The 23,683-nt window shown below is 40.5% G+C and overlaps 1 protein-coding gene across 2 annotated transcripts; it reads right to left on the reverse strand.

Moving 5' to 3' along the window:
• On the reverse strand, positions 21-23,190 carry SMARCA5 (SWI/SNF related, matrix associated, actin dependent regulator of chromatin, subfamily a, member 5). Of its 2 annotated transcripts, none has more exons than XM_021393540.1 (24): positions 23,053-23,190; positions 20,819-20,893; positions 17,841-18,007; positions 17,034-17,134; positions 15,760-15,860; positions 13,774-13,953; positions 12,571-12,726; positions 12,339-12,470; positions 11,625-11,693; positions 10,951-11,060; positions 10,447-10,673; positions 9,173-9,294; positions 8,923-9,075; positions 7,579-7,711; positions 6,806-6,954; positions 6,425-6,544; positions 6,076-6,186; positions 5,435-5,548; positions 5,129-5,251; positions 3,794-3,926; positions 2,699-2,817; positions 1,863-2,075; positions 1,289-1,399; positions 21-328 (listed from the first exon to the last, which is right to left on the reverse strand). In XM_021393540.1, exons 1-24 carry the CDS (start codon positions 23,173-23,175, stop codon positions 263-265), a joined length of 3,108 nt encoding a protein of 1,035 aa, XP_021249215.1. In that variant the 5' UTR covers positions 23,176-23,190; the 3' UTR covers positions 21-262. The 2 variants fall into 2 exon arrangements, with proteins under 2 accessions (XP_021249215.1, XP_021249216.1); XM_021393541.1 differs by lacking the exon at positions 23,053-23,190 and adding an exon at positions 20,980-22,627.

The raw sequence follows: 23,683 nt of genomic DNA on the forward strand, positions 1-23,683 counted from the left end.
GATTAATGAAAAAAGCCATGTAAAGCATTATTAATAAATGAAGCCTATTTATTATTTCAAGTGTTAATGGTAAAAAAAAGTCAGCACAGCTGTTGCATTTAAAAAAGTGAAACTACATTAAGTACTATGTTTCTAGTTCAGTAAACAGATGAACCCGATGTCCTTTAATGACATAATAGTTGAGCATTATACAGTACATCTTATGAAGACCCGTAAATTAAAGAACTACTTTTTAAATTTAGTGATTACAAAAATTCTGCATTCACAGCTTTAGCTTCTTTTTTCTTCCACGACCATCAGGAGTACCATCCATTTTGCGCTTCTGTGCCTGGAAGGTAAGTTTTTCAAGTAAGGTACTGTGACAGAAAAAAGATCCATAAGCTCTGCATTTCAAGCCAAAACAGATGGAGACGGTTTAACCCAGGCAGCTTTAAAAATGTGATACATCACAAATGTAATGTGGCAGATACACACATCCCTCTCAGGACAGAAGCTGTCTTATATTCTAACAATTCTGGAAGGGCATAATTTCATAAAGGAAAGAAATGTTTAGAAACAAGTAAGGATGTTATAAAGCTTCCTTACTTATAGAGTAATCGTTCTAGGCACCACTTCAAGTATTCTATGAACAATTCTAAGCAACAACTTTAACAACAAAATCTAGGCAAGAAAACATGTGATTATTTCCTTTACCAAAAAAGGCCTGTGTGTTTAGCAGTACTTTAGAGTACTTACTATCAAGCATACGCACATGTTTTCCCAAGTCTAGCTCTTGGAGCCCATTCGTGACCAACCCTCTATACAAGGAGTGTGAAGGCAGGCTATTATGTCTAATTTGTAAACACATCTGTAGCATTCTCAAAGTGAACTGAATGGTTTGCACTGCCTGCCTACATATCCTGCAGTGGTAAACATCTGTGTCTTTATGGATAAAAATTGATGAAAAGGCTAAATAAATCTCCAGTGTATTTTATAAAGGTAATCTCATACAGCCTACCAACTCAGTGATCAAAAATCAAGGCAAGCTTATCTGTTCCAGCTACAGTTTAGAACCTGAACTTTATTTGCCAACCAGAAGGGTAATAGGTGAGTACTCATGTTTACTTTAAGCAGCTCTTAGCCTTGCCCTATAAGGCTTTTTGTTGGATGCTATTCTAAAATAATTTTAGATATCGCTTTGCCCATACAATTAGAAAAGCACACCATCTTCAAAGAGATGCTTTGTTTTATAAGAACAAAACAAAAGAAAGCACAACCAAAACCAAAACAGCACCTTTTTAGATCTTACCGAAGATGGTTTTGGTCCACGTTTCTTCTTTTCTGCCTTTTCCTTTTCTTCCAGTTCCATGTTCTCTCTTTCAATCAGGGTGATTAAAGTATTGCATCTCCTTTGTAGCTCCTAAATCATGCAACACAGTCACTGAGTACTATAGACAGCCACTTAATGTAAACAGCATCATGTCAGAATACTAGAAATACCTGTAAGTTGTAATTTTTTTGTATTTCATGCAAAATAATGGAATTAGAAAAAGGAATTAAACAAATACTCTATGATAGTTATCATCTGGCTTCACAGGAATGGGTTTGATCACAGATGTCGGCTCTTAAAATAAATTTGTATTTAATTCAAATTCATGTTTATTGTAAAACACAGTAGTAACCTGAAATTTAATTTTCTTCTCCCATGACAATTTTAGATTACAGAATTTACCTTCTTAAAATTGTTGGAAAGTCTATAAAAATTTAATATATTGTACACATGCACCTTACTCTTGCAGAAGCCATTTAGTAAGTCTGCTACATAACTGCGTTGTGTTGGTGCAGGTGTTCACAGGCAAGAAGCACAAGAGACTAATACGTACCATTGCAGTTCTGGACTTAAGAAACCAGTCAAATCTGAACTGGGGGGAGTTTCGGATACACTGTCTTAGTTCATCATAGACATTTTCTTTATCAAATCCTAGCTTGTGAAGCATACAGATTAAAAAGCGATCCTCCTCTTCAGTGTAATTCTTCCCTTTGTTAGTACCATATGATATTCTTAGCTGGTGGAAAGGGGCTTTGTATCTGCCAATCTAAGCAAAACAAATAAGATTATACAAACTAAGAAATTGTGTAGAAGTAGCATGGAACTGTTTTCTATAAAAGCAAAATAATCATGACAGGCAGATGAACAATACCAAGTTAGAAAACTAGTTTTCTAACATCACCACATTGTAGGAACCATAGGTTTTCTAGACACTGAATTTATTAATATCATCTAAGCAAGCAGGTTTAGAAAAGTTTGTATGTAATCTTTGGATTAACCGCACGCTGCAGACCAGACACTACATATGAAAATTGTTGAGATCTGCCAGTCTGGCTATGATTCTTTTTGATTAGAAATGGTCAAAATCACAGAAAAAGTAAAAAGGCATGTGGCTCAGCTAAACCTAAAGTTATCATCACAGTTATCAGCCAAAATAGGAATTTTTAACCTACATAATGCATTTAAATTCAAAAGCGGAAACTGCAAAGGAATAGAGTTTCTACAGAAAAGGAAAAGGTAGCAACCACTAAGGAATATGCACAAGATAGCAATATTGTGCCCAGTGATGTCATCTTAATGTACTAGTAACATAGACCAGGTAGGTATACAGCACGGCACCTCGCCCCATTGGCGCAGGAAAATAACAGCAGCAAGAAACAGCAAAGATACCTTTGTATCAAGTGCTTTTTTTATGCTGATTCGTCTCTGAATTCTGGCTTCACCTCTCTCTATCTGAGCCATGATCTTCTCTATGTCTTGGAGTTCGTTGCACCTTTCCCAGAACACAGCTAAGAAAAGAAAAACTGGTTAGCTCCTTTTCATGGAATTAGGTGTTAGCCTTAACAGACAGTAGATGTTATTTCCTTTTACCAGAGCTTACTGCTGTATAAAAAAAGGTTGTGCCCTTACCTGATAAGCACCCTTTAGTGCCTGAAATTGTGTTGTAGTATTGCAAATACTACTTTGAAGACAGAAGATAGAGTTTTCATTTTAAATGGGGCATGACATAGGCCAGAAATCTATCTTGTTAGCTAATCTTCTCAAAGCAAAAAAATAAAATAAAATAAAATAAAAGTCTTAAAATTGAAAGTGACAAAACAGCAACACAGCTTTACGGAAGGAAGTGGGAGAGACACTGTAAGTAAGTTGCCGAAGACAAGGAGCAAATAACTGTTTAAAAAAAGTTCTAAAGAATGTCACATCTGTAAATCAGCAGCTGTATACCAGTAAAAATGTAGCTGCCAAACACTGCAGCTGCATTCCACAGAAGTCACTTCTCCGACAGGTCAGGGCCAAGGAGGCAACTGGTCCTCAGTCACAAAAAACAGTGGTTGTTATTCAGTCACAAAATATTTACAGTATCTCATGCTTTAGCAATGTGACGTACATAATAAAGGTATAAAGATTTGAGACAGCTATTGTTCAGTGAAAACAAATCTCTCCACTGCAACATTTTTTTGCTTAGCATTGCCTTTTGCAAAACTTAGTAAGAATTGAAAACAGCACTATCCAATTAGAATATATTCATTTATGTCAGTAACAGCTTGTGTGCAGGTCTCAGTACAGCTTTAACTACGCAGGGGCTAAACCTGATAAAATCTATATCAGTAGAGCCCAACTCCATCAGTTCAATCCAACAATGAGAGTCTTAAAAGAGCCATATAGGAAACCCACAGAAGTAAGTTGGTCAGCATGTTCACAGGCATTTCAAACCAGGAAAGCAGCATTAGATACATAGTTGACTGTACTTGAAAAATAAGTTACCTGAATACTCTATGACTTCCTCTGGGGTTTTTCCTTCTACTTCTCGTGCTATATTTTCAATATCGTCACGGCCCCACTTCTCATTAGCTTTGATGAACTGGTTAAAATCTCTCTTATTCCAGTTAGTAAATCCCTTCACAGCAATTAAAAGCAAACATTGCAAAGTTCAGGATTTGTCTATCTCCATATTTGTTTTAACAGAATTTTTTTAAACACCCGAGAGTAACACTTGCATCATAGCAACAACATAAACCCATGCTTTTCCTGCTGTTTGATGTTAGTAGAAAAATGACATTTTTATGTTAAACTCACCGTAGTCTCTCTAGCTAAAAACTGCCAAATGATTAGCACTGGTTCGCTAATTACTACTTTCAGATAAAATTATTCGGGTCATAAGTTAACCCCTTTAAGAGTGAAAATCCCTCAAGAGAAGTAAGTAGTCTCTATGACAGCTTTGTTCAGTCCAACGACCACCCAGATACCATCAGACTCCTGTGTCACCCCTGGTCTCTCACCCTCAGGACGCCTGTTGTGTGATGTTTCTCAGTAGGGACAGAAATAGCACTGCTGAAGTTATCAGCTGCAAAAACAGGCTAATTGCACATTAGTATTAACGTTAAAAATTGGTACAAAGCCAGCCACACTATGATTTAACCACAGCTTGTTTGACTACCATTTTTTAATAGCAACTCTTTCACTGCACTACTACTCCAACAATAGCTTGTCTTACCCACAGAAAATATAACATGAAAATATGATATCCAGACAAATAAGCATTAATCTTTGAATTATTTAAATGCACAAACTAATAATCACGTAGCTGCTCAGCTTCTATCTTCTTTCAGAGCAGAACATTATTCACTTCTAGTCATAGTTCAAGAAGCGTGACCCTTCAACCCACAGCATTTAGTTACATGTGAGAGCGGTGAGTATAGAATATGCTTCACATTGTGTGGAAAGGAGTATGTTCAGCTCGGCAGCTAGTTTGAATGGTTCCACAACTGAGCAAATATGTCACAGCCGATAGTTTGTGCAAACCTGTGAAGCCAGACTTGGACACCGGATAGCTCTTAATCACTAGGCTTAAAAATACACAGAAGATAGTGTGTTCGGAGTCTACCAGACACCATCTGACTTGGAAGGTAGGCATCCTTCAAAAAGGTATCTAGGCCCATCATTACAAACCTCATGTTAAACTTCTTTTCAGTAGTACAAACCAAAATGTGCAGCCACTTTAATTACTTTAAATGTGGTGACAAAGGAATGTTCATATAAAGCCGTAAAGCACAAATCAAGCTTCAGATGATGTCAGTATCATTAAAGAACCAACCATACCTGGGTTAGAAGCTTCTCTTTTTCTTCTAGTTCTTCATCATTAAGAGGCTCAGCCTCGTCAATCTTAAGCTGCTCTTCCTTTTGCGCTTGGGCTGCATTTGGCAGATCAGGATTACGAGGTACCTGAAAGGTTTTACATTTTGTAAAATCTGATGACTTTTCACAGATGCTAGTAGCTTCTCCGTTAATACAACCTAACCATTTGTTCAGCTCAATGTGATTTTCTTTCATTTAAGTTAATGCAAAAGGCAGGACAAGTATGTATATTCCTACTAATGTATTGATGCAATGAGTGAATGTTGTTACCTTGTACCCGATTGTTTTCCTGTAGTAGAGAATCTCTTTTTCCAGTAGTTCAAAGAGTCGTGGAGGAAAGAACTGAAAGTCCTGTACATTTGGCTGTTTTGGAGGCCGTGGTGCCTGAAATACATAAAATGATTCCATTTGTCTCCTGCTCACATCCAGAATCTGAGCGTAGTTTGTGAGCCAAAAAAACCTTTATTTTTACAAAAACGTACTGTCTTTACTTAAAAGGTCACACTAGAACACCATGCAAGTGTCTACTACAACACGAGGACTTCTACAAGTAAAAAGGTGATCAAGAGCAGACAGGGTATTTAGGGAAGAGATTGGTGAAAAAGAGTCACATGTGCACCAAGTAAGCATACGGTCCATAGGCAAAGAAAAACCACTGCTGCTTAAGAAGTAAAGTCAAGTTCTTACCTTCCTGAACTCTCACATTACGGGTTTCATCTACTCTTTCTCTGTCCTCATATAAGCATGTCTCAAATCCTTTGGATTTTTCTAAAATTAAACCCCCCAAGTGCCTCCCCAATTTATGAAAGCAAATTGAGTGTCATTAATAAATTAAGGCCAATTTCTCGCTTTCAGCTTTAAAACTTCTCATGTATATCCAAACAATTTATCCTTCATATTAGTGAACTCACCTTGGGTGCTTTTGGCTCACTGACTCGAAGAGCCTCTCTAAAGTAAGCGTCCACAGCATAATTGGCTTTTCTTTCTCGTTTCGGTGGTTCAATCCACTCCGTAAATGCCATCTGTAAAAAAATAAAATAAAATAAAATCCTACCACCCCTAGGAATTACTAAGACTTCGTCTTGTATAATATTCAGACCAGCTACTAATTTTATATAAAATGAAGTGTATATCTACTTCATTAAATAATTAAAATTCTAAATTGTTTTTGTAGTTCTACTGTATTTTAACCAACGCATTTTAAAGTATGGTTCCATCTTAAAAATCAGTACTTTCCTCCAAAAGAAACATCAGCGTTACCTTCTGTTTTTCCCTGTAGTCCTCTCCTTCGAAATTATATACGCTGGATTCTGTATCCATTGTGAAATTTCTGAGTGAGCTTTCACCCATCTTTGAAAGTTTTTCATTCATTTCTGCAGTCTGGGGGCAGGGGAGAGAGAAAATGACATTAACAATTTTGAAAGGTACTTCACTACAAAACTCAGTTCCAACAGTAGGAAAAAAGATGAAAGAACACACACACACACACACACACACAGAAATGACCAATACAAAACTGCTCACTAAGAACAACCATATTTTCTCCAGCTTATAATGAAGCTGTCATCCAGCAATATACTCTTAACATCTAATTTAAGTCTAAAGGGAAGTGTCTTTCTTTCCTTTCAATACTTATCTCACCTTCTTTGCACCTCTTTCCAAAATGTGATCTATATCTTCATCTGTGATCTCACTCTCCTTGGAGGCAAACACATGCGTCGCTCCATGTCTAATCATTTGCAGCATTTCATCCTTCCCAAGTTTATTCAAATTTTGATCCACCAGTCTTCCTAAGAGAAAAGCATTGGAAGGTAACAATATAAGGAGGAACAATAGAAGATTTCCCCCTCCTCTTAGCCTTAACTTGAAAACGCATCTCATTTTCTCTTAGGGAAAAAAAAAAAAAAAAAAAAAAAAAAAGAAGCCAGCAAAATCTAGCCTGGAACAACATACATTTTGTTTTACAGTACATAGTTGCATTTGAACTATTTTGGCTGAAGAATTTCAAGAACAAACCTTGTTGAATAATTTTTCTGTAATAAAGTTACTGACTCCAAACAAACTAATCAAGAAGGTTATATCCTCAGCACTTCTCCCTACGTATTAAATAAAACCAAGGCATTAATTTTTCCATTTCAGAGTAATTTTTAAAATTTGAGTAATTAAAAAAATGATACCTGTCTATATCCACTTTATTTATCCCTGGGCAAGTAATCAAAAAGTTAATGAGGAGAAGCCTACCCCTGCTGTAAAGTTTTCAAATGGATCAGGTCTTTGCACTCCATCTTCAGAGTACAGCTGAGGCAAAAGCAACATTCCCATTAATGTTCACTTGATTTCCCTATGTAGATTTTTGAAAAAAAAAAAAAAAAAGCTCATCCTGTGTACAAACTTAATTGTCTCCATATACTTGCCTTGCTGAATGACTATGGAATCAAGACGGAGTTTCATTTCGGCACGTTCCACTATTCTTTCTTCCACTGTATTGTCTGTGATAAATCTGAACACTCTTACAGTCTTTGTTTGGCCAATTCTGTGAGCTCGATCCTAAGCAAAACAACGTAATAAAAAAATAATGCTTGCTTTCTCACTCAAATATGTAATTATCATCAATTTTCATTAGTTTCAATATACTCCTTTGTAACACAGAATAGTGTATGTTAGTTACATCTTTACAGAAATCCTGGTAACATGAGTACCCAAGATAGCGTGTTCATTGCATTTCAAGTTGGTGGGTTGTTTTTTTTTGTTTTTGTTTTTCTTTTTGGTTTTTTTTTAAGGTAACATCAACAACTAGTATGTCTGTAAATGCAATTCCTAAAAATAGCCTGGAGTTCTTTTGGTTAAATAACAAAGGGGAAGACCGGATGTTTCTGGCATTACGTAACCTTCTGAAAAACCAAGGTACTTAAACAATTGTCTCTGTACTGACCAAGAGCTACCTTTCTGAAAATCATTCTGTCGTGCTATGAATACTTGAACAAAAAAAACCACAATGCAATCTCACCTGACTGGAAAATCATTAACCACTACAAGACTTAGTATTCCGAACATACACCTTTAGTGCTAACTTCAACTACATCGCTTTGGCTTCCTGGCACAGTTTTCATCATTCTTTTGAACTATTTTTGCTAGAATACTTGAGAACGTAGAAATTAGCTGAAATAATTAAGTCTAAGATTTGTCACTGTAAGGCCTCACTTGCCAAAAAACACTAGCAAATTTTAAAATAGCATCTTTACTTTCTTATGTAATCATTACCATTCTTGGTATGTCCATGTCTGGAGATGCATACAAGTCCACTTCGAAGAAAATTAAAGAAGGTTGTGAACAGGAGCTTGCACATTTATTACCAAGCTAGAAGCAATTTCTGAAAACTGTAATTCAGCATTTATTTGCCTCTTTTCAAAGGGTTCAGTGAAGACAGTGAAAATACATTGAGCTTGACTCCCCAGAGAAGGAAAGTTTAGTTGTGGAACTAAGACATGCCATTAGTTTAGTTTTTAATGAAAGCAGTCCTTTTTACTTTACTTTTAAACACTAGTAAGAGTACCATGCCCTTTCCCCCCACTTAAATCACTGCATAGCCCAAACGTGACTAAGCTGCACTGGAACTGAAAACTAAGTCTTAAAAATACTACTTCTGTGCTAAAATGGGGGAAGGATCATTTCAACTTTAAAATGCCACCACTGTACAACACACACATTTATAGGGAAGTTACATGAGGAAAAAAGGACATTTCCATCTGGGTTCTTACCATTGCCTGAAGATCTACTTGTGGATTCCAGTCTGAATCATACAGAATTACAACATCAGCAGTAGCCAAATTGATTCCAAGACCTCCTGCTCGTGTGCTCAACATGAACACAAATTTTGAGCTACCAGGTTCGTTATATGCATTAATAGAAGCCTAAATAAAGAAAACATTATCATATAGTTGAACCAAATGTTTTATAACTGCTATTTTTATGTAAGTGAAATATTTAGTAAGTGAAATGTTTACATACCTGTCTTTCGTCATGAGGTGTTTGTCCGTCCAGTCTACAGTATTCATAATTTCGCCACATACAATAATCTTCCAAGATATCCAGGACTCTGGTCATCTGGCTGAAGATTAAGACTCTTGAACCTGTTTGGGGTAAAAAGCTTTTATGTGTTCTCCAAAGCTTAAGCTTCATCAAATGCCCCAAGTTGCTGAATCAGAAAGGGAAGGAGGGTGGTTGCATGTACTATGAACAGCAGTAGTTATAAATAAAAGACTGATGTAAGAAGTTTTCAGGACTAAATATGTATACATAAAATAATATTTGTTGAAAAGATGCTATTTATATTGAGCAGACCTTAGAATGTGAAAGAATTAGCAACCCAGTGTGACTTCAAACCCTTCTGTGAATTACAAAATGCAGAGCTGCAGAAGTTGCTATCAAGTACTGCAAAAAATTCCTAATGCTATAGGCATTTCTGTATTCTTTAAATACAGTGGATATTTACTGTTCAAATGATATTTACTTGGGATGTGAGTGACATAGAAGAAGATGCAGATCACCACAGCTATCTGAATACTCGTTGATTACTAAGTGCAAATTACTTTTATATTATCTAAGGCTGAGGTTCAGATTTTCTATTTTTCGGCAATGTCTCCCCAGTCACAAGCTTTCCTCCGCTTCTCTGGCGACTTAAAAGTAATGTACTCCATAGCTTTGTCCCTAGTATCAAAAGGTTAAATTTTAAAAAATTAAAATAAAGAAATAAAATAACTGATGTGTTCCCCTACGTTTGTATTGAGGAGTCCATTGAAAAAACTCAAGCGCTGTTCAAAATCATATCCTGAAAGAACAACATTTCGCACAGGACGCGACTTTAACTGTCCGTGAAGACCTGGAATCTGAAATGGCACGTGATGACAAACCAAAGCAGCGGCTAACATACCACGTCGTTATGTTACACACTGCCAATGCTGCCAACAAACCAAAGCTAAAACCCAGACCAACCGATGCTTCTGTGGCCTCAGCTTAGCTGAAAAACAAACATACACTCACCAAAAATCCCTTCAGAGTCACAAAAAGCCATAACAGACTATTGACTCAGTTATTTATGAAGGCACTACCAACAATTTAAGATACAGTGCTCAAGAAGCTGATACGATGCTGAGAAATCAACAATGGTCCTGCATAATATGTGCTGCTTTTCGTCCGGGAGACAGGAAGACACTAAGAAGTACTGACTTTCATTTTTATCCCCGAACTAAACAACACTCAAACAACATCAAAGAGATGCATACCTTGCTCTTTCAGCTTTGGTAGTAATTTGTCCAGTACTACCATCTTGCCGCTGTTGGTGACCAAATGCATATCTGTTGTGTAAGGTGGACCAGGTTCTGCTCCATCAAAAAGATACGGATGATTGCAACATTTTCGCAGTTGCATTAGGATATTCAGCAGTCTCATTTTGTCCAGCTTTCCAGCAGAATTCAATATATCTATATCCTTCATCAAGATTCTTGTATACCTATATCAAAGAAAGAAAAAAAAAAACTTTTGTAACTATAAAACAAAGTCGTCCTTCGTTTAAATAACACGGCATAGTCAAAAGCTCGTCCCCTCTAACTTCATCAGGTAACTCACTCTGACTTGCACAGTTTTGTCTTCATAAAAGCGTCATAAGAAAACATACAGGAATTTAGTATAGTGAAAGGAATTTAAATTGAATTTTATACAACAACTGAGTCATAAGCAGCACATTCCTTCTGAGCCTTAACCACAGCACACTCAAGTATCTCAATTACCATTCTCGTTGCATTTTGCTGAGACCCACGTAAATTTTAACTTCCTTCTTTGGAGGTAAACTTTTCTCTACGTCAGCCTTAATGCGACGTAAAAGGAATGGTCGTAAAACCTGAAAAACAATGCATCATTAACCACAGTTTGGAAACTAAACGCTAAACCAATCAGTAACAGCACTCAGATATTCTCTCCTCTATGTATTCAAATGCCAAAGCTATTACCTGATCATCTTAAAAAGCAATCAGTGTAGGCAGGCTATTATACATGGGAGGGATTTGGAGTCTTCCAAAGAAAACTCAGGAATGTTCCCATAGAATCCATAGAATATGGGAACATTCCTGAGTTTTCTTTGGAAGACTCCTGAACATTTAGGTGACTTTTTAAAAAACTTTGCCTGACTGAAATCTGCAGTGCCTTGAAAGCTAACATTTTAAATGCATGTAGCTAACATTTTAAATGCACGTATCTTCAGTACCTTGAGAGCCAGAAGAATCTACTCTTCTCTCTCCCCCTAAGCAATTCTCTTTTGAAGAAACTGACATCATCTGTGTTTTTCTGAAAGCCTGTCATAGTTTCTAGATTAAGCTCTAAACCCTGATATCTCATCACAAGAAGTATTAGAAAAATTATAACCTAACTTAGGTAAATGTAACACACACAAAGCATGAAGACTTACCATATGGAGGCGTTCCACCAATTTTTGATCCCCTAGACAGTTGTTCGTATCAAACCATGAATCAAAGTCCTGCATCAACAGAATAATTGACATGTAAGAGCTGTTCTTTCAAGGTGCAGTACCATTACAATGGTGAATAAATGCAACTCAAGTGATTTTCTTACGCAGCAAATGAAAGACCACAAAACCCCTTTCAGTGTAAAAACAAAAAAGCAGAACTGAAGTAAAATTCTAGTGTAACACATCACGAGGCTTCCACTTCTACAGCCGTTACACAGAAGTAATGAAACAGTATTGTGATGCAGAGCACTTGCTCAGCATAGGTACTACTCAGTGAAGCCTACTGTGGAGTACACATTATCTCCCAACTCAGAGGAAACAACAGATATGGCAACTTACAGTTAAATGTAAGAACTAAGTTGTTTTACCAATATTTAATCCTACTGTGATATGCAGTAGAGATCATCTTCACACTATGACATGAAACACCTCATATCTGCAATGCTCACAGCAGCCCTTAGAAACAGCAAGGCTGTAAAAATTAGTTTACCTGCTATTCTTACAGGATACAATATTGGAAGCGTTTACTGACTGTCAATCTATCATTATAAATTACTGATCATCCAAACTACATACACACATACGCTGAGGTCTGTTTTCAAATCTGGAAATTAATTTCCAGTCACTTAATTTTACTAATGGCATAAGACTTACTTCAGATGAATTAAAGACATCTGGCAAAAGGAAGTTAAGAAGTGCCCAGAGTTCATGTAAGTTGTTCTGAAGTGGAGTTCCAGTTAATAGCAGCCGATTTGTGGTCTTGAATTCTCTCACAATTTCTGATAACTGAAGGAGATAAAGACATCAGTGAGTATAAATACATTACTAGTGCTGCCATCACCTAGCAACACAGAAAAATATCTCTATCAGTAAAAGGATAAATTACCTTTGATTTTTCGTTTTTAATCCTGTGGGCTTCATCTATAACTAGGTATCTCCAGTTAAACTTCTTGAATACCGATTTTTCTTTGATAAGCATTTCATATGATGTTACACAGACATCCCATTCTCCTGGCAATAACACATCTCTGACAAAGGCAGCCTAGACAGCAAGGTGACAGTTCTTTAGTGAGGCTTTGTCAAAACTAAAAGAACACTAACGCTGCTAAAATTAAAAACAAAACAAACAAAACAAAAAAGCATTCCCGCTAAATTTGGAAACATTATAGAGTCAATTTAACACACAGCCATTATAAGGATATGCAGCCATTAAGAGGTTAACTCACACAAATGAGAAACGCAGTAAGGAACAAACTTTGGGATTCTAAAAAGACACAGTGCAAAAATCACAGGGTACCAGATCTGGATCGGTGACTTCCAGAACTATTTAAAAGTTTCAGTATTTTTGTAATTTCCAACCCAGCAGACACTGAAAGTAGACCTAAGTGCCTTCAGAATAATAATTAAAAAATTCTGCTGCCCAAAGTGTAAGTTTAAAGCCACCAGCAATTACTCCTTCCACAAGTAAATAACTCTAGCTGACCAATCTATGACATGCCATCACAGTCCATGTTTTTCAAAACAGAAATTTTCTTTGCTGAAAAAGTAGCAAAGAACTGATGATACTGAAGTAATAAAAAACAACTGATGGAAATAGTAAAGCCATAAGTAGCTGAACAGTATCTTCTCTTATAACCGATGAAATTCAAACCAAATAGGATTTGTTAGCATAGTTTTTTCCACCCACCCCACCTTGTTCCATCCCAACATTAAGTTGACAACCATTTTCAGAAACCATTCCTTGATGAGAACCCACAATCCTCCTAAAAACCACTGTTACACTCAAGATGCTAAATTGTACAGAGCAGAAAACAAATGACTTATATCCAGATGTATATATTCACACAAATGAAAGCATTCCACATGAATCGTTTCACTTTGTTATTTTACAATTGTTTCTGTTGTTCTACATGGAAAGAAATGTAAGGTGACAAAGCCACAGCTGCAAAACACACGTATGAATTCTGAGCCAGTTATATTTGAAGTAGGGAGCACTTGTGAGTCTTAAACTATTTAACATCTACAAATGCAATTTCCTTCCCTGTGAATGAAAAATAAGAGCAGCAAGATCGTATCACATAAAACTTACTCGCTGGTCTTTGTCACCTATCAAACACACTGCTCGTAGCGTAGGTACCCATCTCTTGAATTCATTCATCCAGTTATGTAGGGTGGATTTGGGAACTAAGACCATGTGAGGACCAGGAATATTTCTGTAGTGTTTCATATATCCAAGGAGAGAGATTGTTTGCAGTGTCTTCCCAAGACCCTTTAAAAGATATTAACACGGCAGGAATAAAAAATCTCTTAGCAAACACTTTTAGAAAGCTTAGCAGTGAGTTCTGAGTACACTACATAAGATGCAGCAGCCTCAGCAAACGGCTAAGACACACTAAAAAACATTAAAAGGAATCAACACTTTAGTTAGGAGAAGCTTATGTAGCTTCCCACAACTTTACAACAAAAAAACTAGTAGCATTTTCAAATGTGGAATTCTGAAGTTAGCTTCGCCTTTTCCTTCAAGTAAGACAAATTTTTAAAAGTTAAGAAAACAATACTTCAAGCAACTTATTTTTTGTAAATTAGATGTACTCAGATTATTTATTTAGATGTCAGTGTTACAAACTGACACACGCATTCTCTTAAACTTGAAATAAAGTATCTAAGTTAAGAACCTGGTAAGCCAAAGGTATTAAAAGAGAAAACAGATACAGAGCTGCTTTAGAACTACTTTTTTAAGCACTGCTGACAATTCAACAGAATCATCTTGTATCTTCACCATGTCATTTTAATTAAAACAAAATTGCAAATACGCAAAACCCAGATCATCCATAGTATCTGAATAATTCAAAAGATTGCAAGACATATAGATGGAATTTAAAAAACAAACAAACAAAAAAAACCAGTAATGCAAGTTATTTTTGCTTCCAAAATTCAAGTCTTTGTCTTCAAAAAGACCACATTCCACCACGTGTAAGTTATGGAGAAATATTTACAGGCAGTGTGAAAGGCGTTAATAAGTTCAAAAGAACTTATTATGAACAACTTAAAAAATATTTAATAGAAACATTTGAACTCCTCACTCCAAAATGGATATTGGAAAAGCACAAATCCAAGGACTTAGAAAGTTTCCCACTCTTCTTTGTTAATGCAAACTCACTCCACTCAGAGCAAAACTTAACAAAGAAAATCCTCTATTCATAAACAGGTGTGTTGAAGAAGACGCCCTATTTCAAAATTAAATGACACTAAATAATAACTTGAAGTTATTTGCCCGTAATTTACCTGGAAGAAATGTTACTATACAGAAGAGCAGCTATCAGTAAGTTGTGAGAAACGCATCATACCAAAATATAATTCTTTTTTTTTTTTTTCCCCTATCTGCTCCTTATGAAAATCAGATACAACTAAAATCACTTCAAGTACAAAAGTCTATCTGCCTCTCAAACCACTACGTTTATTTTGCCTTCATTTCTCATCCTTCAGGGAAAAAGAACAAAAGCGAGCAAAGATGCTATGGCCAGCACTGACTGAGCTGTCCATGGCTATGGCGTAAAAACAGTTTAAACATGGCTCCCTAGCTACATCTATACTGGAAAGTTTCCCACTGGTGCAGTTCTTCCTGCTGAGCACATCAATCCACAAAGGACATCTGTACCGTGCTATCTGTGCTTTGTATCCTAGGAACAGGAAGTGTTCCTGCATTTCTTGCTCTTTTCATACATGACGCTCTCTTTACAAGGGCAGCTTCATAATACCATAACAAAATAGCTGTGATTTAGAGAAAATAAAAAGATCATTCTATAGAATGCCTCCCCCTAATTTCACTTTTCTAAAGTTTAACAGACTGCTTCTTCATATGGCTGTTTCTAGAAGTGTCTGCGTTTATTCAAATTAACATATTTGTGAAATTGTTTTAATATTGGTGAGCTAAAACATCCTAGAAAAACAAAATTGGGAAAGAATATATTGCATTTTAAGAATGCCATTAAAAAAAACCATTCACGGCTGTACTAAAATTCCACTGCATTACAGGTGTTAAGTCCCCCAGTAGAAATATAGGCTACATACATACCATTTCATCCGCTAGGATACCATTGATGCCATTTTCATACAAAGAAATGAGCCAGTTCAATCCTCGGACCTGATAATCACGCAGCTTTCCCCATTTAACATCTAAAAGATGTGAAAGTATAGACAAAGATTGAGGGTGGTGATGCACTGAAACAGCGTGTCTAGAGAGGTTGTGCATGCCCCATCCCTGGAGGCATTCAAGACCAGGCTGGATGTGGTAGCCTGGGCAGCCTGGTCTAGTGGTGGGTGACCCTGCCCATGGCAGGGGCGTTGGAACTAGATGATCTTTAAGGTCCTTTTCAACCCAGGCCATTCTATGATTTGGGGCAACTAGTCAAAGAATTTCACCTTTCCTTGCATGCCAACTGACATTGATTATCTAAGCTACAGAACTAAATCAAGCAGTAAATTTCATGCAGTAGATTCCAAAGACGAAACTGGAGACAGAGAAAGGTTAATTGTATTTCTGATTTCTGCAACGACACAAATTATATAGATATTGTAATTCTATAATCCTCCCAAATTCAGAGTACAGGTGTAGTAGAAACGCTGAGTCACAGCTTGAACCAGTGCTGGAGCACCTGGTGGGATGGCAGGACCAACCCAGGGGAGCTCAGGTGCACACAATGCAGCTGAGTGACAAGAAGGGGTGGAGACAGGATCCACCCCTTCCCAGACTTCATTTAAGGGTTGGCAGTGCAGGTAAGAGGATCACTCTGGAAATCCCTGCATGACTAAGACCTTCTGAAAGTAAGTGGTTTCTTTCCCTTATTTCTCTGCCCTTGGCTACTGTGTTTGAGCAAATCCTCAGTTACTGCAGCCTGGGATCTTGCTGTCATTGCTGTGCTTTCTATCACAGCACAACATTAAAACAGCAGAATATTAATTTCTCTGTCAAGTAGGCTGGATACCATTATGTATTTTAAACTGAATCACTACATGAGTTACAACTGTGAAAGTTTGAAGACCACCAACTAAAAAAGCTAGCTCTTTCCCAGTAATTACAGTATGGCAATTGGATTTCTAAAGGACAAGACTGACCGGAGCAGCTTTCTAGCCTGAACATAAACATACCCCTGCCAGCCTATTTTGTTCCAGCAGAGTGGTGCTGGTTTTCATTTGTGTTTTTTCCCCATCTTCCGCCCCCTCCAGTTGACTCCTTTTCTGAGTAGTGTGAAAATAAATTTCTCTGTTTAAACTTGACTTTGAGGTTTGACTTTTAAAAGGAAAAACACTTTGGGTAGGAGAAAGGAAAAAATAAAAGAGGAAACGCACATGATGGAGATTCTTCAAAACGAGTGCAGACATTAGTTGTCTTGGAGCTTTCTGTTAACAGCTCCTCATCTTCTTCCTGTTCTGTTCTACGATGGCGATAGCTGGAAGTGCAAGGAAGAAATAAGTTTTCTGCTGAACTATTCCAAAATTGAATGGAACTGCAGTACACATGAACACCAAAAGCTTCTTGCAAGAGAACTCTTAGGCTGATGAATTGAAATACTTTTAACTCTTTAGAACAGAAGCTTCTCAGTAAGATGCCTGCTAGATTCTGACTCACGTTGTGAGCACGGTCAAGTGTTAGAGCGAAGTGACTAGAAAGGGATAAAGCACAAAGTCCATGTGCACCAGTACTGGTCCTGAACTATAAATCAGGAAATGACACCTGTGCTTCACAGTTCTGCAACATCTACCAGAAGCTGCAGAAGTAGTGCAGACATAGCAGCTGCAGTGAAGGCAATCCACATTTGTAGATGTGATTTTCAAGGTGCCTCTAAGACACACTATGTTACCCGTGAACTCTTACAAGTTACAGCCAAGATTGCTTTACTCTTCTGCCCCAGCTCTTCTTGGCGCTGGAATACTTTCAATCGTGATAATACTTTGTCACTATCACAGACTTCTTGTAACTCCTAGAATTTTTAGACAATTTTCAAGCAGATAGTTGGGGAAAAAAAAAAAAGAAAAACAACTGTACAGTGTAAGACAAACCCAAAGAGAGCAAAAGCTGGCAGGGTTAACTTATGCTTCTAAAGTACAGTAAAATCCTTAATTACAGTACAAGCTGGTCTACATGTCATAACTCACTCGCCAACTGACAGCAAGTTCTGCTTCTCATCCTTCTTTATTCGTGGACGTCCTGGTTTCATTTTCAAAGGTGAAGTTGGAGTTTTCTGAGCAGCAGGCTGAATGAAGTGAGCAAACAGCTCAGTCTGCTTCAACAGATACTCAAATCTGTTTGCCCTGTCTGTTTGCTGTTGACAAGGGAAATTAAGCAGAAGTGTGAGACATTACAGTATGCTTTCATTTAAAAGAGACAACAAATGCTTTTTGAACAGTAATGATTCCCATATCTTCAAATACATACCTATAATAACAAAAAAGAGATCATTAACATCAGCAATGTAACTGTTGCTGACAGATTCTTTCACTGTGCCAAGGCCAACCATTGCTATACATTAGGATCAAAACTGCCTAACAGATCCGTACTGAGACTGAAATCTGACAGACAGAAAGAGTGTGTAAGTGTAACTAAACAAGGCAGCAGAGCTCCTTTAACAACCTCCTTGCATCAAAAATTATGGTCCTATTCCCAGAAATGTACACCCAGCCAGCATGCACAGGATTCTTCACCAAACTCATTCGCTTCACCAACCTGGCAGCAACCATTCTCTTTTCTACCACATTAGCATCCTGGCTGCTTAGTGAGACAGCCACCTCAGCATGGTGTCAGATAAGTACGAGAGTTGGCATGAAAAGGGGCTGGGCATAGCAGAAAAGCCCATAGCTAAAGCCAGCAAACCAATTCCAGCAACAAAGAGCTATTAGATATGCTCAGCCTGAAATGACAAAGTGCACCCCTTGATACGAGTCACCATTTTTGCTGCACAAAAAAGATTAGAGGAGACAACGCCAAAAAGGTTTAGTTACTTTGAGACAGGTTCTGTTTGGAATCAACACATCTTCCAAGTATCCTGAGTTTACAGGATCTTTAGAATAGACAATCAAGGCAGAAGACAGCTCCAAGTTTAAAGGAACCACTCAGACCTTCTGCCAGCTGCCACAACATAACCCGGTATTTAGCAAAATACACAGTTACAGGAAGTCACATTTCTTGGTAAAAAGGAACACGTTCCAGACTTTGGCAAGAGCAATGCCAGCCCTCTGAGTATTCGCCTCTTGAAGCAGATCCCATGCTACATGAAAGACAGGAAGATGGAAGGAGAGGAGAGGAGACAAGAAAATCCTCTGAGTACTACAGAGGAATCAGAGCCACTCTAACCACAGTTAAAGCTTGACTGGCACAGCTGCAATCCACAGCCAATGAACGGTTCTTGTTTATTCTTCATAGATTGTTTTTGTTTGCTCCACAACTGTTTTTGAAGTCTACACTAGCTGAGATCTTACTGCTATCCAAACTGCCAATCCTTACTTGTTTCACTGGCTGCACAAATGATAAGAAATACAGGATGCGTTCTAGAAGCTTCCTTATTCTAAAACATCAGCAAGGAAATAGCCATAATTTCTGGCAGCACACAAATACACCAAACCATTTTCAAGGTGCTTCAGGGTGTTCCCTTAAGAGATGAACAAGCGTTGTCTGTATCTTCAAGGCAGGACACAGACAAGAATGGCTTGCACCATGCAATCTTGAGCTATCCTTTTACCAACAGAGACAGAGAAACTTTTACTGTTTTCTTCTGACTATTTTTACAGTAAAATATGATCTTCCTTGTAATTGTGCCTATTTAGAGCCTAGAGGAGACTAATCCAAGTTTGCTTTCTTCTAGAATGTAGCACAAAGAAATTAGCAGAAGACTGGGTTATTTTCAGTGCTAAGAAGAAACACAGGAAGCAGCAGATTACAAGAATCAGTTTCACTTTGCCATGAAGAAATTCCGCATGTAGTCATAGACACTGGGATTACGAGCAGGAAAACAGGAAGGAACAGAGAAAGAAAATGGGATAGAATGGCAAGGAGTGGAAGGCTCTATCTCCTACATTTGTGATATCCTGAAAGGAAATATAGGACATTTTCTCCTGTTTAGTCTGTGAGACTTAGAATTACCCATTTTCAAGCTTGAGGAAACTAAACCGGAGCTTCATAAAGAACAAATCAGATTTCCGTAAAGCTAGTAAAATCCCTTTTGGTCTAAACAATGTGAAAGGGCTGAAGAGCTGGAGAAGGCTTACAGTCAGCACTCGCACTAAACAGCAAACCTCTTCTCAGCCTCTGTGAATTTTCAAAGCTAACTTTTATTTACTTTACCCATATACTGTACTATTTGAAAGAACCTCCCTATTCAGAAGTGCTCCTGCCAGAGTACACTTCAACTGAGAATGAATGCAGTGACTACTCAAAGCTTTATGTCTCCCCCCTTTTTTCCATTAATTTTCCACTCCTCACCCCCCAGATTAAAATTAATGCACTTTTCCTCCAGAGAACAACTACTCCTGCAGTTCAAAAACAAATTTGGAATTATTTTCCCATGTTGAATAGTGAAATGTAAAAGATCCTAGCTTTTCAACTGATGCCATATACTGAGAAACTGAAGTAGCAGCCATTCAGGAACTAACATGCTTTCCTAGAGAATCCTTCTGACTGAGAAAGTGAATGCTCAATTCTTTGTTATCCTCCTTGTCTACAACTCTACCTCCAACATCAAAAGCAATGCGACCAATTCCTCTTCATTACATTTTTTAATCTTAAGACACTAGAATACTTCTCACTACGCGATTCTTATAAGTCTAGGGCACTTCTAAGCCGCTCAGACAACACTTCCAAGGAATAGCAAAACACATTCACAGTAATTCCCATGGAACACCACAGGGAAACAGAACAAAATGCTGAAAATAAAAATGGGTTGTGGGGTTTTTTTGTTGGTTTTCTTGTGTGTGCGTGTGGGGGGAAGGATTTGTTTGTTTTAAATTACTTAGATATTTCTGAATGACCTGACAAAGTCTTACAAAGCCAGTTATGAGACTTCAGAAGAGCAGAACGCTAAGTCTATTCTAACAAGTGCCTGAGTACAGGATAGCTGTATGCATTTCCCAGTGTTACGTACCATTTTCTCTTCATATGTAGGATCTGCTTCCTGGATTTCTTTTGGTTTTCCTGGCGATGCATCATTAAAAGATTCCTAAGATGAAAAAGAATTAAAAAGCACTTATTTTCTGAGTAAGAAAACATACCTACATAGAAGAGAATAAGCTCGCTGCAGATTACCATCTATCTTCATCAGATGGCACATCCACTTTTCACCGCTTGGACACAGTCAGCTTCCTATTACCGTAAAGTGACCTGGAGCTGGATCAAAGATCCCCGCCACAGGGTGCGGGACAGAGCCAGCTCTCCCTGATCCAGTTCAGCTCTATCGTTACCCCATCCCATCCAAGTGGATGAGGGACCAGCTGTGGTGCAGCAGCTCAGCAGGTCACCTCAGGGTGCTGAGCCAACACCTCCTACGGCCAGCTTTGGAAAGCAGTGGGGAGGAACTAGTTCTGGTCCTGAAGGAAGAGTGGATCCCAGTTTTCTCCTTTTTCCAGCATATCCCAATTTCTCATCATATTGTATCAAAGGAACAAGTCTAAACAAGAACCTGGGGTGTAGCTCTGTCCCAAAAGCAGCACAGGAATCTACAAAAAACATATTTTCCCATTGTTTGGTTCGGAAAGTCAAACAACTGTTATCACTGACACCACTGCTGGTAACAGGAGACCACGCTCGCTGGCAGGAGGGGCAGTCCTCCCTTCAGCCCTTTCCTGCCAAGTCCTTCACCTACTGCCATCAACTGCTCCTCCTGACCAGTGTTTTTTTGTCCTTGTCTTGCCTGTTACCAGGTTAGTTCTTTCACCATCGTCTCCCACATGTAATTATTTCACCTTCTGCTCTTAGACCCCAAACGACAGGGCAACCATTCCCCACTGAACCACACTAAAACAGCACGTTGCACAGTAATTGCTGAAAGGCTCAGAAACGGAAACAAGCGTGGTGCCCTCAGAACCATCGTTAACCATCTGCTCGGCTGAGCCAAGTGAGAGCTGAACGCAGTCCTTCCCAGCGAGTGGAGAACAAAGGCAGAAGTACCAAACACCACGAAACAAAGGGAGGCAAAACACGGGGTGTTTGTGGGCGGCTCCTTACACAACTCTGCAGGTACAGCCCACGGAAACGTAACAACACCAACACAGGTACCTCCTTCACCAGCCAAAATATAGAGAACAGAGAAAATAAAGACACAGCTAAGGGTCTCCTAATCTTATACCGAGCCTTCCTACTCGCCTCCTACCGGACTTAGCTAACAACCGGCCACCTATGTGCTGTGGACAGGGCTGTTGGAATTTCCGTGCCAAATTTCTCTTTCTCTGGATACGCCTGCAGCGAGAAACACCGGAGCGCAGCAGCACGCTGCCAGACCTCCTCACGCAGCTACAGCCGCACGCCCCGTAACTCATCCGGAGAGCAGGAAGCCGGCGCGTCTCTGAGGCGCTCGGGGCGACCAAGAACCACCCAAACAGAAGCTTCGCCGCGCGCAGAGCTCTCCCTCCCCCACGAAGAAGGAACTGATCCGCGGGCCCAGAAGGAGCCCGCGCCTCGCAGCTCCCACGCGGCAGCCCCAGCCCGGAGGTGCCCCGTTCCCGTAGGTTGCAGCAGCACCCTTTTCCCACAGTGCCCCGGCTCCTGTCTCATCTGAAAAATATGGCACTCAGGAACGCGCTCGGATGGCAGAGGCCGGCCCGCGCGGCGTGACTCAGAACCCCGCGCGGGGAGCAGGACCGACCGGTTTCCCCCTATCGCCGCGATAAAACCCGCATCTCTGGGACCCGGGAGGCATCCGCAATAAGCACCTGCCACCGAAACAGTAATAAAAACAGCCCAAAGAACTCCTCCGTCCCCCTCCCTCCCCCTAAAAAGTTAAAGACCGCTTCACAGAGCCGAAGTTTCTGCGCCGCGAACTCGCCGCCGGCGCCGCTGGGGAGCGTTACTCGGAAGCAGCGCGCTGCGAACCCACGCGGGAACTCTCCGCGCTCCGCCCGGGGCGGCTGGAAACCACCCCCACGCGGGGGGACCCCGCAGCCCTCTGAGCCCCGAGCCGCTCCCCTCGGCGGAGGATGGCGGCGCGCGGCTCGGCTCAGCTCGGCCGCCCCGGGGGCAGCAGACCGCCCCCCGCAGGCGCCGCAACGCACGGCGCGGCCCCGCGCCCGCCCCTCCATTGTCTCCCGGGCCGCCCCGCCGGCCCTCGTGGCGGGCACCTGCCGCCGGCGAGGTGCGCGGGGCCGCCGCCGCAACGCGCCTTACCTCCATCGCGGCGTCGGCTCCGGCCGGGGCGGCAGGAGCCGTCCCCGCGGCCTCGCCGCTGCTGGCGCCCGGCGGCGCGGGCGGCTCGTCCGGCGGCGGCGGCCCCTGCTGCCCGGCGGACATGATCCCCTCTCGCAGACGGCGCTCGGCCCGGACACGGGCCGGGCCCGCGCCCGGCTGGCTGCGCGCCCGCGGCGATCGGCCTGGCGGCGAGGTCGGGCTGCTGCGCGCGGAGCTCGGTGCGCGGCCGCCGGCGGAGGCCCGTCCCGCTGCCGCCCCGGCTTTCTCGGCGGGCTCCCACCAACCAGGAACCGAGCCGGCTCCCCGCTCTCGCGAGAGCCCGGCCCCAGCGTGCGGCGCGGCGGGAACGAGCGCGTCGGCGAGCCGCCTCCTCCTCCTCAGGCCACCCCTCTCGTGCCCGCCTTCGCGAGCGCGGCCACGCGACAGTCGGCGAGGGGCGGGGCTACCTCGCGCGCGCGGGCGGCGGCCGGTAACGGCCGCGCCGCCGCGGGAAGGGGGCGGGGCCAGCTCGGCGGGGGCGCGGGCGGATTGGCAACGCCCGGTCGTACCTGAGGTAGGGCACGCACACATGCTCCTCCACGGAGGCGGAGCGCGCAGCTCAGCTCTCCTT

This window comes from Numida meleagris, chromosome 4 (genome assembly GCF_002078875.1).
Source record: "Numida meleagris isolate 19003 breed g44 Domestic line chromosome 4, NumMel1.0, whole genome shotgun sequence".
Taxonomy (NCBI): Eukaryota; Metazoa; Chordata; class Aves; order Galliformes; family Numididae; genus Numida; species Numida meleagris.

Bases quoted from the DNA above. Each gene is read 5' to 3' on its own strand.
- SMARCA5 (XM_021393540.1), bottom strand. From the start codon at position 23,175: ATGTCCGCCGGGCAGCAGGGGCCGCCGCCGCCGGACGAGCCGCCCGCG. The intron at 3,927-5,128 runs GTATGGTTGGTT...ATTGCTGTGAAG, and splicing joins AAGAGAAGCTTCTAACCCAG to GGATTTACTAACTGGAATAA. The intron at 2,076-2,698 runs GTATCTTTGCTG...TGTTTTGCTTAG, and splicing joins AAAAAGCACTTGATACAAAG to ATTGGCAGATACAAAGCCCC.